General features: G+C 33.4%; 1 protein-coding gene across 1 annotated transcript in view; it reads left to right on the top strand.

Moving 5' to 3' along the window:
* Positions 1–5,159: 5,159 nt before the first annotated feature.
* LOC149559881 (uncharacterized) overlaps positions 5,160–18,907 on the top strand; it is an 89,819-nt gene continuing 76,071 nt past the window's right edge. Inside the window, exon 1 of the mRNA XM_089827502.1 lies at positions 5,160–5,437. Coding sequence (XP_089683628.1) covers positions 5,160–5,437 — 278 coding nt within the window. The remainder of the gene's footprint in view (positions 5,438–18,907) is intronic.

The raw sequence follows: 18,907 nt of genomic DNA on the forward strand, positions 1-18,907 counted from the left end.
TAAATTTTAACCATAGGCCTCCAAATATCAATATGTATAGGTACAAAAATAAAATGTAGATCTTGAAGGATCTAGCAACATGTTTGTAGAATGTGGAATGTATATGGTTTAATATAACTTAGTGCATGATTAATATTATCACACATACTTATGAGCCCAATAATTAAAATTGATGTAGGTTGAAGTATGGGCTCATTTGTGCATATTTGGAATTAATTAAGTGGAAAAGAAGAACAAAGGTTATTATAATTCAATAAATAATATTGTTCTTCTAATTTAATTAAACCAAAATCACATTCCTTATATGCATCAATACATTCCAATGTTGATTTATCAATTTTAAGCATATCATTAGATGGTGAAGGGATCCATCAAAGTTTATATGTACTATTAACCACCTTATTATGAAGAATTGTATGAGACAATATAATTGCCTTTGGTGGATAGGGTGGAATGCAATGTGAATGAAATAATGAATATGGCAGGACATGTGAAGGAGATAAAGCATATAGGAATAAGTAGGATGGGTAGAACGAGGATGGTAAAGATGGGTATAGTGGTTGTTGGGAGTGTCTTGATTCCATTTATCATGCATATTATGTAAAGAAGTGTGTTTTCAAGAAATATGTTGGCTATGCAATGAAATAGAATGACAATACAAGTTACCAACATAATGCAAACCTTAATCTTCTTGGGTTGGTGCTTGAGATTGTTCATCCATTATAAGGAATACTTGGTCACTTCAACCCTTATCATGGTAAGGATTATAGTTATCTTGCACCTCATTCACCATGTGCTTGTGGTTGTTTGGGCATAGACATTGGTCATCTTCCCTGTAGCAATTAGAACAACAAGTGGTTAGATTTTCATCATCAAAATCACATTGTTCTAAGAATTCTTCAATGATATTTTCTTGGTTAGAGATAAAGATACCATTTGTACATACTTGTGATGATGGAAGATCAATATCTTTTAAGATGCATACATTAGGTAGAAAGGGTATTAAAATATCACCTTTGGTCAGCATGATTTCCCCACCAATTTCTTCATTTTTAAAAAAATTTGAAAGTGGGGGTCTAGGGGCGATAGCCACTAGTGGGGTTAAGAGGCAACACGCCTTGCGGGGTCCTGTGGCAGCACCCAAGGTGTGATCCCTATCATAGTACAGGGCAGGGTTGAGGGGTAACACCTTCGATGCCAAGCACATTTTTCCTCTTGCATTCCCTTCAAATTTTACATTTTTCAACCAAAATTGGTGTACTTGAACAACCATGAAAATGCATCATCTCAAACATTTTTCTTCAAAATTTTCTTGGTTTTACCAATGATTTACAACAACTTATGAAAATGTAAAATTTAATTAACTTTTAAAGCAACTAATGAATCTAATTTCTAAGGCCTACTTGCAAACTCTAAAGCAATGCATCTATATGATTTAACCAATGCAAATTAAGATTAATTACTTAAGCAAGGCTAGTAGTTGCAAAAGCTTTCATCCTAATGCATTGTTCTTAACTCAAATCATCAAACTGACATGCCTTTGACACCTTTCCCCAACAATGATGCCAAAATGATATGCCAACACTAGGGCAAATAATAATAAAGAATTAAAAATTTATGATAGAGTTCAGCTGGTCTATACATGTCAATCCAAGAGCATAAGCTTGCGAAAGGTGTTTGAGTAGTATGTCATCAAGGGATGATAGTTGTGAAATGAGGGATTATGAATGTAGCTACAACACGCGAAATTGAATCTATGAAAAGCTAAAGAAATCCTAGTGACAAGAACTATCACTTCTTGGCAACAGGAACATTAGAAACATAATAAAATTTAATATATAAACTATTAAAAGAAATAATTTATGAAAGAAATAATGATAGCATTAATAATTATACAAATAATACATTTGAATCTAATTTAATTAATCTAAAAAAATAATAAATTAATAAAATGTGAACATCTAATTTATTAGCTAGTTTATTTATGAAAAGACTCTTAAATAAATTAAAAAAACTAAATATCACCATGTTTTGCTAAAGAGCGAGCCCTTACTCCCTGACTTGCATGGTGAATAAGGAAAGAAGTGCTCTACGATGTTGTGATCATGCACAAACTTATAATATTATTCATTTCAAAATAATGTTGTTCATGCATACAATAGTCTGTTCTATAGAAAAATATGTATTCCAATCTACCTCCATATATGTTATGCTTCCTTTTATATATAAATCCACAATAATTGTTTTATAATCAATTTGATAATATGTATCATACAAATAATAGCCAATATAACAATGCACCATAAATCAGTTATGTGCCAATAATAGGCAACTCCTTGTTATCATTCCAACAAACTATATTGTCGTGATTCGCTATTTTGAGCCATGATTTTAAAAATGGTTTGGAAGAATTTGATTAACAACAACAATCGGATATGTCCAAACAATAATATGATTAACATGGCTATGAAACTTATTCATTTCACCAACTACATTATTATTGGCAATAGAAAATGATCTATGATTGGATTTTAATTTTTGTCCTCTCACATATTACTCCACTTGATTTCTTCTTGATGTGTGAAAACTACAGTGAAGAGGACAATCTCTATTTTCCAGTTGCATCATAGGTTTCCAGCTTGATTTATTTTGAAGAGGTAAAGCCACCATGAAATCTAGAGTAATGTTTTAAAATAATAACATGAATAAGTTATAAGCCAACATTATCCACAATAATTGATGTCTCAAATGTGATAGGAAGATTTGTTATGCATATCAACATACTATGATAATAAAGATTAGTAAAACACTATCAATGATTTTCCATATTTTAATCCCAAAACAATATTAAATATTGCTTATAGATATTAATCCATATACAATGTAAAAAAAAAAGGGATGGAATATAATGGAAATGGAATGAGGAAGTGACTAGATAAGTACATAAAATGGATTAAAATAGGGCATCAAATAGGTTATAATTGGATCTCATTAGAGGGTACAATATTTGGCTGGCAAGACATTTTAGCATGAAGATGCAATTAAGGACCACTGGATGAACACAGTAGATGACTACAATATCTGAATAAGGGATTATTGTAGGATAAATCTCTATCTAGAAACCAATACTTTGAAGATTAAGGTTCCTTTAAAGGTGGTGCAACAAGATACTGAAGATGTCCTTGATCCATTGTTTAATAGGGACAAGATTGGTGATTGAACTATTATGAATGCTGAGGTTGATAAGGAAGAAAACTCAAACATCAATCATAGGGCTAGGCATGTCATAGAATTGACAAAGGATTGGATCAAAAGACCTTTCAAGTTGGATCCAATTCCTCAAGTGGTAGTCTTTCATGCTCAAGCCCGCCCAGCAAGAGGTCAAGGATCTAAGGTTACAGTTCATACATTTATAGCTTTGTCCCCAGTAAGGACAAAAATAGTGCACCAACTTGACAAAGAAGTTGGGTATTATATGGCTGAGAAAGGTAAAGGAAAGAGGAAGAGAACTTCTCCCAAACAAGTTGAGCTAGAAGAGGAAGAAACTCAAGCACCTCCATAGCCAGGGAAAGAAAATGTGTGGTGTAGGAGCACCCACTCCACCATCAACAAGAAACCAATGATTTACACTAAGGTCATTATACTCTATAGTCATGCTTAGGAATAATAGATTTGACATTGAATCTTAGTGTAAGACCATAGTTCCAAGATTGGAATTTTATATGCCCTTTGCTAACTATTGGTCATAAGTGATTCAAGACCCTAGGAATAAGCATTTGCATGTTCCTTTTCATGTTTTTCATGTTTAGATCCATTAAGGATGATAAAAATAGACCTGGGACAAATTTTGGTTGCTAAATACGTAACATTGCAAAATATGTCAAAGTTGCTCAAAAAGTTGTTAAGCAACTTTGGGAAACTTTTCAAAAAGTTTTTTAAACCTTGAAAAACCTTATCTCAAATGGCTAGTTGCTTAAACCAACCATATAACCATTGGGAGCATCCTATATAGCCCTTATAGGCAGGTGATAGGATATATGTAACTTTTTTGCAAGAAATCAATTAAAAATACCTATTATTCTTGCAAACTTAACTTTTTGGTATGGACATCGGGACATGTTCCAGTGACCCCATGATTTGGAGAAGTGAGTTGTCTTTCATTTTCATTTGGTTTCATGTTCTAATGATTTATAGTTTGTAAGTTATCTACATTTTACTGGCAGTGCCTAGAATTGAGGCCTAAATCAAGGGTTTGAACTAGGGCTTGCTTGTTTTGGCACTTTCCTCCATGGTAATTTGATGCCCCTTGGTGGAATGCAAGCTTTGTCAATGTCATTTAAGATTTTTTAGGTATTAAGGATGGAGAAATAGTGGTTTGGGTTTGCCACCATACCTTAGGTGTATGGTACTATACATGCACCTTACAACACTTTATAATAGTCAACATAACTTTTGATTGGCGGCATTCCAAGGCCTAAAAACTTGGAATTAGCCTTTTCTTGCATGCCCCAATATGTTCCAACAATAACTTTTTACTTTGGAATAAGGAAAACGGCACTTACAGTGTAACAACTACCCTAATTAGGCCTAGTAGCCTAACCTAAATGTTGCAACCATGTGACTATCATTTCATTTCAATTTTTGATACTTTGACATGTTTTGAATGCCCATAGAAGGTGTTGAAATCTCTAGTCTAACTTGGCCTCCATGTGGAAGAACTCCAAGTTGTGCTCACTTTTTCTTATGGGAAGGGCCACTAGCTAAGGAATGGCTTGTGTTGCAACTACACACCATGGGATGTTTGAAGCCAAAAGAACCATTGAATCTACTGCAAATAGACCTTAATAGGTTAGAGGAATGCTTGTGATTCAATCCATGGTCCTTTTATCCATTTCATTGAAGTTTGTGTGTTTGTTCCTTAATAGGCCTTTTAGAGAATCCTTATATATTGGCATTATAGGACTTTAGTAAACCTGTTGATTAGGTTCCTTGCCTTGTAGGGTTGTGATAACCTATTTTTGAGTCCATTTTGGATGCTTTTGATAAGTATCTTATCATAATACCCTCTCCTTGGGTATTGGAGGATTCCAAAATCACCTTGTTGCCTGCCAGTTGAAAGCTTCCATTGACCACTGCTACATCAAAGTGGTATCCGAGCTATGTCTGCTCCTAAGAATGAAGAGATTCTTGCAAGGATTACCAAAATTGATTTGGAAAGAATGGTGAGAGAACAAACTAGTGCAAACAAGGCCTTAACGAAGAGGCTTCAAGAGCTTGAGAAAAATCTTGAAGACAAGGACAAAGAAGAGTCAAAAAAAGAAGAAAGGAGTGAAGAAGAGGAGGATGATGCTACTCCAAACATCCCTGTAGACCAGAGACCTTTCATAGATGCTTTGAAATCTATGAGAAGGAGTACCATGGAGGAGAAGATGGATTTGTTAGTTTTCAATGGCAAGATAAATTTTGATCTAGCCTTGGATTAGATAGAGGCATTAACCACATTCTTTGAATGTGAAGACATCCCTAAAAAATAGAGGGTAAAGATTGCAAGATCCAAGTTGAAGGGAGCAACTCTAACTTAGTGGAACTTCATCCAAATAGAGAGGGTGAAGAATGGGAAGAGCATGACCAATTCTTGGAATAGAATGATAGCATTGGTCAATGAGATATATGTACCTAAGGACTATGGGGTACAACTTCATAGGAGGAAGAAAAGTCTAAAAAAAAAGGACATGGATGTGGCCTCATACATTGAGGAGTTTTTAAAACTATGCATGAAGACCAATATGGCTGAAGATGAAGAAAAGAAGCTAGCAAGGTACATGAATGGCTTGAAAATACCCATTCAAAAAGAATTGAGTCTACATTACCCTACCGCAATCAATAGGTGCTACCAAATGGCACTTAAGGTAGAGGAAAAATGGAAGAGAAAGTAGGACTTTGGTAAAGGAAAAAAAAAATATAGTGGGAATAGTTTTAGAGGCAAAACCAACTCTTGAAACAAGGGACAAAGCAGTAGCAACAATAATAGCAACAATAACCCTGACCAAGGAGATAAGGAGAATAGTGACTCCAATGCAAGAGGAAACTATAGAGGAAGAAGACCTTTTAATAGGGGAAGGATAAACCTAGGAAGAGGTAATGGACCATTGAAATGTTATTATTGCAATCAATTAGGACATCATGTAGGAAGATGCCATGAGAAGAGGAACAATAACCAAGGTGAGAGGAAATCACAACTTGTCCAAGAAGATAAATAAGAAAAAAATAATGTTGCTAGAGAATTGGAACCAAAAGAAGGAGAATTTCTAATGATGAGGAAAGTCTTCTTTCAAGTGCCACAAAACCAAGAACCTCCACAAGGGAAGAATCTCTTTAGGACATAGATCAAATGCCATGGAAAGTTATGCAACTTCCTTATTGATTCAGTTTCAACTAAAAATCTTGTGTCTTGTGAAATGGTTCAGAAATTCAACTTGACTAAGTAGCCACATCCATGCCCATATCATGTCTTATGGTTAACAAAAGGCCAACAAACTCTAGTCACATAATAAACTTGGATAGTGTTTTCTATTTTTGATTTCAAGGATAAGGTTCTTTGTGATGTTATTGAGATGGATGCAGCCCATATTCTTCTAGGTAAGCCTTAGAAATTTGATGTTGATGCCACCCACCATTATAGGAAAAACACCTACTCCATCACCAAAGATGGGAAGACCTATACTATGAAGCCATTGTTGGATAGCAAGGTTGAAAAAGAACCCATTGTAATTATCACAGGGGAAAAGGAAATGTTAAAAACTTTGAAAGAATCTGATAATGAACCATTTATCTTTATTCCAAAGCTTAAGGATAACATAAAAATTGATCAAAAGGAGTCCATACCAAATGAAGTCCTAAAACTGCTACAAAAGTACAAAGATGTCATTGCTAGTGACCTGCCCACTAGCCTCCCTCCCATTAGGGACATAAGCCATCAAATAGACCTCATACCAGGTTCATCCCTACCTAATAAGGCCCCATATAAGATGATGCCATTACAACATGCAAAGATTACAAAATAGGTCACTTGGTTGTTGGAAAGAGGACCCATTCAAAAGAGTCTAGTCCTTGTGCAATACCTGCAATTTTGGCCCCTAAAAAGGATGGAAATTTGAGACTATGTACTGATAGCATGGCTCTAAACAAAATCAAAATAAGGTATAGGTTACCCATGCCAAGAATCGAAGACCAATTGGATCAACTAGGAGGTGCTTATTACTTCACTAAGATAGATTAAAGTCTGGCTACCACCAAATTGGGATCAAGCTTGGAGATGAATGGAAAACCACATTCAAGATTACTAAAGGTTTTTTTCAATGGCTAGTAATTCCTTTTGGTTTGAGTAATGCCCCTAGCACTTTTATGAGGCTTATGAATGAGATATTCATAGATTCTATTGGAAAATTTGTTGTTATTTACCTTGATGACATACTAATATTCAGTCATAGAAAGGAGGAATATCTTGATCATGTACAATAGGTACTAAGAAGGCTCCATCAGCACAAGTTGGTAATCAACTTGGAAAAGTACATGTTTATGAAAAAGGAACTTGTATTCCTAGGCTTTGTCATTTCACAAGGTACCCTCAAGATGGATCCTAAGAAGGTAAATGCAATTATTAATTGGCATCCACCAAAGAATTAAAGTGATGTAAGAAGCTTCCATGAAATTTAAAAATTGTGTAGGAAGTTCATCAAAAATTTCAGTCATGTATGTTCACCAATACTTCAAACAATCAAAGGTGGAAAGACGACTAAATTTGCATAGACAAAGGAAGAAAATGATGCATTCCAATGCCTGAAGAATAGATTTTCTCAATATCCTATCTTGGTCCTCCTTAATTTCAACAAGGTCTTCACTATAGAGATAGATGCAAGCAATTTGGCCATAGGAGTAGTCCTAAGCCAAGAAGGCAAGCCAATTGCTTTCTTTTTAGAGATATTGAATGAAGCCAAGAGGAAGTACTCCACTTATGACCTAGAGCTTTATGCCATGGTACAAGACCTCAAGAAATGGAGGAACTACTTGATTCCAAAGGAGTTTGTAGTCTATACTGACAATCATGCATTAAGCTTCCTGAATTCACAAGAAAAACTTTCAATCAAGCATCTCAAATGGGTAGAGAAATTGTAGGCCTATACCTTCACCATTCATCATAAAAAGGGGGTGGCAAACAAATTTGTTGATGCTCTTAGTAGGAGGATTGGTCTGATTGAAGAAGTGCAACTACAAAGTGTGACAATTGAGTCTCTTAAGCAGTTATACCTAGACGACTCTTACATTTTAGAGATAAATCAGATTTGCACAAAAATGGAAGGCAAATATCATACTGATTTCTCTAAATATTCGATTCAGAATGGTATACTATTCAAGGGAGCACAACTATGCATACCAAAGTGCTCAATGAGAGAAAACATAATCAAAGAAAAGCATTTTGGCAGCCTAGGTTGTCATTTTAACATTGACAAAATAGCAAAGATGGTAAGGAGAAGTTATTTTTGGCCTAAGTTGAATAATGATGTTAGGAAGTTCATTGAGTCTTGTACTATTTTCCAACAAGAAAAAGGGATGACAATAAATCAAGCAATCTAACAAATTCTACCAATTCCTTCAAGACCTTGGGAATCTATTTCAATGGATTTTGTCATAGGACTACCCAAAACCAAGCAAGGGTTTGACAGTGTGTAAGTAATAGTGGACAGGTTTAGAAAAATGGCCCATTTTGTGCCATGCAAGAGTACCTATGATGCATCTCATATAGCACATCTCTTCTTCAAAGAAGTAGTTAGAATTCATGGCTTACCTCAAACAATTATATCAGATAGAGATGTCAAGTTTCAAGGGCACTTTTGGAGGACACTTTTCAAGAAGCTAGGCACAAATCTCAACTATAGCTCTACCTATCACCCTCAGATAGATGGGCAAGCCAAGGTGGTAAATAGATGCCTAGGAAATCTTTTAAGATGCCTAACAAAGCAATATTCCCAAAGTTGGGATAACATATTGCCCCAAGTAGAGTTTGCCTTCAATGATTCCATAAACATATCAACTAACATAACTTCTTTCCAAGTAGTGTATAGTTTGCATCCTAAGGGACCACCGGATCTAATGGAACTCCAATTTGGTTTTAGAATTAGTGCATAAGGCCAAGATTTCGTAGAACTCATCACCAAAGTGTAGTAGCAAGTGAAAGACACTTTGCAAAAAATTTCCTTGAAGTACAAAGAAAATGTTGACAAGAAGAGGAAAGAGGTACACTTCAAAGTTGGAGACAAAGTTTAGGCATTCCTAAGGAAGGAAAGAGTACCCAAGGGAAGGTATTCCAAATTACAAATGAAGAAGGTAGGACCTTGTTTTATATTGAAGAAAATAGCCAACAATGCCTATGAGATATCCCTTCCTCCAACTTTGCAAATCTCTCCAATTTTCAACATTGTAGACCTTACACCATACAAGGTTATATCAAGTTCAAAAAATGAGCAAGAAGATGAAGATTATGTCACTAACCTTCCACAAAGAAAACTAGTGGATATTGAAGCCATTTTGGACTCCAAGGTACTAAAGAAAATCATATCAAGGAAGTACATGTAGTACTTAGTCAAATGGAAAGGCCTCCCAAAGATTGATGCCACCTAGCTTAATGAAGATTAAATATAGCAACATGGTACATCAATGGAACATCTACTCTCAAGTAGGAACTTGAGTTTTCATCATCTAGGGGAGTATGGTGTAGGAGCACCCACTCCACCATCAACAAGAAACCAATAATTTACACTAAGGTCATTATAATTTATAGTCATGATTAGGAATAATAGATTTGACATTGGATCTTAATGTAAGACCATAGTTCCAAGATTGGCATTTTATAAGCCCTTGGCTAACTATTAGTCATAAATGATCCTAGACCCTAGGCATATGAATTTGCATGTTTATTTTCATGTTTTTCATGTTTAGATACATTAAGGATCATAAAAATAGGTCTAGGACAAATTTTGGTTGCTAAATATGCAACATTGTAAAATATGTCAAAGTTGCTGAAAAAGTTATTTAAACTTTGAAAAACCTTCTCCCAAATAGCTAGTTGGTTTAAAATAACCATGTAACTATTGGGAGCATCCTATATAGCCCTTATAGGCAGGTGATAAGATAGATGTAACTTTTAGGCAAGAAATCAATAAAAATTACCTATTTTTCATACAAAATTATGAGTTTCAAGCCTTTGTATAGACTAGTATAAAAATTGGGACATGTGCCAGTGACCCCAAGAGTTGGAGAAGTGAGTTAGCTTTCATTTTCATTTGGTATCATGTTTTGATCATTTATAGTTTGTAAGTTATTTATATTTTACTAACAGTGCCTAGAATTCAGGCCTAAATCAAGGGTTTGAACTAGGGCCTGCTTATTTTGGCATTTTCCATCATGGGAATTTGATGCCCCTTGGTGGAACATAAGCTTTGTCAATTAAATTTAAGCTTTTTTAAGTTTTAAGAATGGAGAAATAGCGGTTTGGTTTTGCCACCATACCCTAGGTGTATGGCACCATATATGCACCTTACAACACTTTATAACAGTAAACATAAGTTTTGATATGGGATATTCCAAGGCCTAAAAACTTGGAATTAGCCTTGTTTTACATGTTCCAAAATGTTCTAACAGTCACTTTGTGCTTTGGCATAAGGAAAAAGGAACTTATAGTGTAACAACAACCCTAATTAGGCCTAGCAGTCCGACCTAAATGCTACAACCATTTCAGTTTTTGATACTTTGAGATGTTTTGTATGCCCACAGAATGTGTTGGAATCTCTAGTCTAACTTGGCCTCCATGTGGAAGAACTCCAAGTTTTGTTCACTTTTCCTTATGGGAAGGGCTACTAGCCAAGGAATGGCTTGTGCTGCAACTACACACCATGGGTTGTTTGAAACCAAAAGAACAATTAAATATAATGCAAATAGACGTTGATAAGTTAGAGGAGTGCTTGTAATTCAATCCATGGTCTTTTCATCCATTTCATTTAATTTTGTGTGTTTTTTCCTTAATAGGCCTTTTAGAGAATCCTTACATATTGGCATTGTGGGACTTTGGCAAACCTAGTGATTAGGTTCCTTACCTTGTAGGGTTGTGATAACCTATTTTTGAGTCCATTTTAGATACTTGTGATAAGTATCTTAGTATAATACCTTCTCCTTGGGTATTGGAGGATTTAAAAATCACCTTGTTGCCTACCAGTTGAAAGCTTGCATTGACCATTGTTGCATTAATGTGCAAGGGTTGGAAAATATTGAAGCTACACAAGCCCAAGATAATCCTCAAGTGCCACTAACTAAACAAGGGCAAGGAGGAGCTGAAAAAAAAGTACAAGAGGTGTCTCCACCTCAACAAGAGGTACAAGCCTCCCCATCTACTCCTAAGAAAAGGAAGATCAAGACTTAGGTCAAGGGGAGACAAAAAGTGATTAGGAGAGTTATCCCTTTCCCATTAGTCCCAGAAGTTATTCCAAAAGAACAGGAAGAAGAGAGAGAGTTTGTATGTTTGTTTGTTCAATCAGTACATCTAGACGTTAGATGATTGATTAGATTAGAACTACCTATTTAAAGAGGTATAGAGGGAAAAAATCTATGTGGAAGAGAGAGTGTAGAATGTAGAGTAGGTGTGCATGTGTGAAAGAGTTCCAGGGACTTGGAGCTAATACTAATGTTGTTGACTTGCAAATCTAAGTAGAAGGCTTAATTGAAGAAGTAAAGGGTAATTTATTGAAGGTTTGCCAAGAAAATATGAGATTGAGATGACAATGAAGGCTAGATAGTGAATCAATATTGAGAGCTGAATAGAAACTTGAACATACAAAGTGAGTTTTACTTAATAGATCAAACTTGCTATTACTTTCTAACCATTGTGAATAGTATTTGAAATCCTTTAATCATGGTTGACCTAATAGTCATAAGGACCTAACAGTCTATGTAAATCCTTTAACCGGGTGTCATTCTAATGGAATTTTCTAAAGTCCTCTAATAAGGCTACTACTAATAGGGTGGTTAAATCCTTTAGCGAGGTCACATTTAATAGTGTATATTGTAAAATTTAACCATGGTGGCTCCTAATAGGGCTCATTTCCAAAGAGTAAAAATTGGTGACATGTTACTGGTGGTTTTTCCCAAATTGGGCTTTCACATAAAATCCTAGTGACAAACTTGTATGGATTTTATTGTGATGCTTTATTGATTTCACTTTACATTCTGCAAGTATGTTAGTTTAGAATAGTGGACAACCAACTAGTGTTGCAAATAGTTTACAGTAAATATTGAGAAATGGAATGATAAGATCAAAGATTTTTTAAGTGTTTTTTGTTTCAATCGGTACATTTGGACCTTAGATGATTGATTCATCTCCCTCTCATTTATTCTAAAAATTATAACAATTGTTATTAGAGCATTAGTGCTTGTAGAGAGAAGTTTGAAGGTACTCAAAGCTAAATATCATGGCATACAAAAGAGGTACCAAAATTAAACAAAGAAAATTTTCCTGCATGGTAGAAGTTGATGAGACTACATATAGCTAGTATTGGTGATGTTGCATAGGATTTTATGGAAAATGCATATGTTGATATAACAATAGCCCCTCTTTGGTCAACAACTAAAAGAAAAGTAAGAACATAATGAGTCAATGTTGGAGATTGCTTCAACCTTAAGCTATGATGAGTTTGATGACCTGAAGGAATGTAAGAATTTAAAGGAAATGTGGGACAAAATGAAGACCATCTATGGAGGAGATGATAATGTATTGAGATCCAAATCAAATTGTTTGGGAGGTAAGTTTGATGAAATGAGAATAAAAGAAGGTGAGAATATAGTGAAACATTGCACATCAAAGAAGTTGTCAATGCTATTAGAGGCGATAAATTAAAGATTAAAGATGAAACAATAATTAGAAAGGTATTGAGAACTCTACTTCCTATTTATGCTATTAGGATTTATACAATACAAGAATTAAGATGTACACCAGATAATGAATTAACTCTAGAAGGTGTAATTGGTAGGCTTACTACTTTTGAGATGTCAAAAATTGATAATTACACTCCTACTATTGAATATGGTTTTAAATCACAAATGGTTCTTAGCAAGGAAAGAAAGGGAAAACATGTGAAAAATTATGGTGATACTTTTGATGATGAAATTGATGAAATTAAGGCACTAATAGCTAGGAGATTTAGAAGAGGCAAAAGAAAATACAAAGGTAAACTTTCCATAATCTATTTTTCACAGAACAAGGTTGGTCATATTGTTGCAAGGTATCCTAACAAAGAGGACAAGGATGAAATAAATGAAAGAGAGTACAAAGGAAGAATATATGATCAAGAATTCAAGTAGAACACATAATACAAGGACAAAGGTAAGAAATCTTATTATATTACTAAAGAAGAAACTGATACTGAATCTGGAAGTAGTAATGAAGAGGTAATCTATGTTTCTATGGAAGAATATTTCAATGAAGATGAGAAAATTGCTTTAATCTCTTATATGAAAAAAGTGACAAATGGATAATTGATATTGGTTGCTCTAATCACATGATTGGTGATAGAAGTAAATTTGAGGGCATTGGACAATACAAGGGTGGTTGTGTTAAATTTGGTAATGATGTTTCATGTCACACGAAAGGTAAAGGGACAATTAAACTATCTGATAAAATTAAATGTGACAATGTTTACTAGGTTGAATGACTTAACTATAATTTTTTGAGTGTTTCACAATTAAAAAAATAAGGTTACAAAGTTGAATTGCATCATAGAAAGGCCAAAATATTTGATGTTGATGGTAAACTGATTGGAAGTGGTGATCAAACAAGAGGTAACTTGTTCTACCTAGACTTCTTTGATGAGACATGTTTGTTTGTGCAATATGGAGATATTTTATTATGAAACAAAAGGTTATGTCATGTAGACTTTGACAATTTGGTTAGCATTAGTAAAATGAAAAGAGTAAGAGGTTTTCCTAAATTGAAGAAATTTGACAATGCTATGTGTAAACAATGTCAATTGGGAAAAATGACAAAGTCTAGTTTCAAGAGAAAAACATATTCATCTATAGACAAATATTTAATTCTATTTGTTGATGACTACTCTAGGATGATGACTATGATGTTTCTTAAAGATAAATATAATGTTTTTCAACTATTTAAATGGTATTTGGCTAGAGTTAAAAAGTAGACAAAGAAGCATTTGAAGTGTTTGAGATTTGAAAGAGGTGGTCAATTCATTTCCAATGAGTTCAACATATTCTATAATGATAGAGGAATTAGAAGACATATGTATTCACCTAGGACCCCTCAGAATGGAATAACTGAAAGGAGAAATAGATCAATTGTGGATTGTGCTAGAGCAATGATGATGGAGAAGAATGTGTCATAGAAATACTTGACAGAACATGTAAGTATAAATTTTTATACTCTAAATAGAGTGCAAGTCAAGAAAAGTACAAATGCTACACATTTTGAATTATTGTATGGTTATGCACCTAATGCAAAATATTTCAAGTTTTTTTGAAGAAAATGTTACATACTTAAAGACAATAGGAATGGAAAACTTGATACTAAAAGTGATGAAGGTATATTCCTAGGATATTCTACCAAGAGGAAAGCTTATAAGTGTTTGAACTCTAAAAATAACAAAGTTGTGGAAAGTGAAAATATAAAATTGATGAATATATATAGAAAAATGAAGTTGAATGTAAGACAAAACCTAAAGATTAAATTTCATTCATATATATGAGTGATAGTGGTTGAGGCACTCCACTTGAACAAGAAATCAAAGTTGTAGATCCTTAGTGGACTAGGAATGTCGAGTTGCAACAACTAGTTACCGATCAAAGAGACCGTGGGTGCCAAGAAATAGATAGATAATGCCAAGTCATAGACATAGGAATCTAAACAACAAGAAGGCAAGGCCAAGCATGTAGAACCTGAAAAAGAAAGAGATGATAAGATAGAAATTATTTTTCAAGATGAACTTGTTATAGAACAAGGAATAAAAAATTATGTGTTAGAAAAATATGTGAGAATACAACATGCACCTTAATAGATCATTGGAGATAAAGAGTTTGGTGTAATGACAAGAAAAAGACTTAGAAGTGATACATGATTACTTTGTGAGTTTGAGCCCAAATCCATGAAATATTCTTTGGAGAATAAAGATTGGATACAAGCTACAAAAGAATAAATTGAATATATTGAAAAGAATAAAACATGGTTTCTAGTACCTAGACCTAAATAAAAGAATGTTATTGGAATAAAGTGGGTATTTAGGAACAAGCTTAGTGAAAAAGGTGAAGTCACAAGGAATAACTATAGATTGGTATGGAAAGGATATGCATAAGAGGAAGGTGTTGACTATGGGGAAATATTTTCCCCTATAGAAAGATTAGAATGATTAAGAACACTGCTTGTATATTATTCTTATAAAGGATTCAAGATATATCAAATGGATGTCAAATCTAGATTTTTGAATGGGATAATGGAAGAAGAAGTATACATAGATCAACCTAAAGTATTTGTGGATCCTAACAAGAATAACATGGTATGAAAGTTTTACAAAGCTTTATATGGTTTGAACCAAACCCCTAGAGCATGGTATGAAAGATTTCATAATTATTTGGTGAAGATTGGTTTTACAAGGACAAGTGATAAAAAAAATCTATATTTAAAGAATAGAAAGAACAATGAGGTATTGTTATCTGAATTTTTTTTTGATGATATCACATTTGGAGGAAAGGAAGCATTATGCAAAACTTTTGCTGATGAAATTAAGAAGGAATTTAAAATGTCAATGTTTGGTGAGATTGAATTATTTGTTGGTTCACAAGTATAGCAAATAAAGCAAGGTATTTTCATTACTTGATCAAAATATATCAAGGAGATACTAAATTTTTATGGGATAAAAGATTCTAAACTAGTGGGTACACCTATGGTAATTGGACACAAACTATCTAAGAATGATAATTTTGTTGATATGAAGCAAACATAATACATATCAATAATTGGTAAAACTACAATATGTTGTTCATAGTAGACCAAATATTGCATTAGCTATTGGGATAGTTGATAAATTTTCAGCAAGTCTTAAGGACAATTAGATGATGGCAGTAAAGAGAATACTAAGATATTTGAAAGGAACAAAAGACTATGTATTGCATTACAAGAAGAATGATAAGTTTGAACTAAAGGTATTCAGTGATTTTGATTGGATAATAAATGTTGATGACATAAATAGAAAAAGTGATGGTGCATTCTTTCTAGGAAAGAGACTAATTTCATGGACAAGCAACAAGAAAAACTACATTTCCAATCAACAATGGAAATTGAGTATGTGACAGCAACATTAAATTGTTCAAATATCATTTAGATCAAACAATTGTTGTAAGGAATGAAGGAATATCTTACTAATCCAATATTTATCTTTTGTGATAACAAAAATTCTATTAATATATCAAAGAACCTTGTTATGCACACAAAGACAAAGAACATTGCTATTAAGTATCATTACTTGAGAGAGATAGTTTAAGACAAAAAAGTGAAATTGGAATATGTGAACACAAAAGACTAAATTACTGACATATTCACTAAAGCTTTACCTAAGGATGCTCATGAATATCTTAGAGGTAAATTAGAGGTGATTCCCCTAAACAAGGATACTTAAGCTATATAGAAACATTGCATCAAATGTATTGATCAAACTATCTTGCACATTGATGTAGATAGTTCTACTTTAAGAGTTTCCTAATGTAGTAGTGAAGAACAAGACCAATATAATAGATCAATCATCTAAAGATGAACTGAAGAATTTTGACCTGACATGCAATTACCTATCGGAAATATAAGAGGAGTAATTGAGAGGGGTACTACTAAAATAAATCTCATATCCCTTAGATGTCGATACAAAATAATTCTAAAAACTGAATACTGCTGATACTTGGTAAACACACAAAATGATATAACTTGGTAAGTACTAATTATGAAAATATTTAAATGTTATCTATGATTATCCTTACTTTAACTTAGTTGAAAACACATAAAATAAAATAGCATGAACACATTTGACACCAAGATTTGACGTGGAAACCCAATTTGTGAAAAACCACCAACTACAACTAGTTATCAATTTCACTCTTCTGAAGTGAGCCCTATTAGAGCCAACCTTGTTAAAGGTTACAAAAAACATTGTTAGGTGTGACTCTATTAAAGGATTTAATCACCCTATTAGGAGTGGCCTTGTTAGAGATCTTAAGATAATTCAATAGAACTACCACCTTGTTAGAGAATTTAATATAGCTACTAAGAAAACTTTATTAAGAGATTTAGATCACTACTACAATGGTCACAATGTAACAATGAGATGACCTGATTTGAATGCAACTAAATTTTTTGATTATAGATCTCTGTTCTGGCTTGTACTTGATCCTTCTTGATTGAATATATCTTTTCTACTCTACAAGGATATTCTTCTTATCCTTTAAATTCACTTCCACTCTTCATCATTAAATCTTCTATACATTCATAACTTCTTACTTACATTGAATCCACAACTTGATCTTATACTTATATCTTTCATATTGTCAAGTCAGCTCATATAGAACTTAGAATAATTAATATTCATCATATTAGCCAGCTAGAACCAATAGATAAATCAATTAAGCTTAATATGCCAAAATAAGAAAATCATTCATTAGCCAACCTAGCTTGGTAGACACTAACTCAGAAATAATTTCTTAATTTAATAATTGCTCTCATTTTAATTAATTGAATGTGATAATTCAATTAATTGAAATATGTATTTATGAGATCATATCTCATTTTCTATTAAATTAAATAACTTTCTAGTTTCTCTTCTTCAATTCAAGAATGGAAGTTCCAAGTTATCTATCCCTCATATTGGAATTGGCTTAATTCACTCATTCTCACACTCAAGTGAATTTTAGTTAACTACTCATTACACTCAAGATCAGAATGAGTTAACTCTCTCTACACTAGGAATCTTCCATCTTAACTGAATCTTAGCTTCAATCCTAACCGTTGATCTGAGTTGATCTCAACCATTGATTGATTTCATGAATTCTATTTAAGAGGCTCCTAATTCCTCATTATAGGGGTTGGAATTTGAATTGTATTCAATTTTTGTCAAAGTGATTACTCATTTAAGTTCTAGCTTTCATACTTGGCTTAGCATTTGATATCATTTTAGATTAAATATGCATCCATTTAGTTTAATTTCCTTTACTTCTTATTAGAATTAATTGCATATCATCTAGATTAATAACATAAGCATATACTTGCATAAAAATCCTTCATTTTAGAAAGGTCTAGTTGTTCACTCCTCGATCTAAGAGCATATAGCCATAATCCTTCTAGTTAGGAAGCAACAGGTCAAACTATTGGACCTCTTGGATAAACGAGTCCATGTTTATTCCAGGATGACTCTATAGGTAAGGAACATGTTGAAGTGTCTATGAGGTTTAGGGGCCCATAATCTACACACACATTTCTAATGCCCACTGCGTGGCCAAGATTTTTTTTTTTTCTGGCTTCATTTATCATATTTTCTGATATTTTCATGATTCTATCATACCTACACATACATACTTCTAGATTGGGCGGAAAATTTCATTTTTGCATGAAGATTTGAGGGTTTTGTCTGCTTCTCTACACTTTCTTGGATGAAAAAGTGCCTCATTGCATGGTTTCTCATGTAGCACCTCATTTTCTCATTCGGGTCTATGTAAGAGTTTGTGTGGATCTACATAAATGTTTGTGTGGGATCCTGCAACAACATATTTAAAATATAGATTTTCCATGTTGTTTATCATTTCATTTCATTAATGT

The sequence above is a fragment of the Cupressus sempervirens genome, chromosome 4 (genome assembly GCF_028749045.1).
Source record: "Cupressus sempervirens isolate cs-2001-9-10 chromosome 4, ASM2874904v1, whole genome shotgun sequence".
NCBI classification, from domain to species: domain Eukaryota; kingdom Viridiplantae; phylum Streptophyta; class Pinopsida; order Cupressales; family Cupressaceae; genus Cupressus; species Cupressus sempervirens.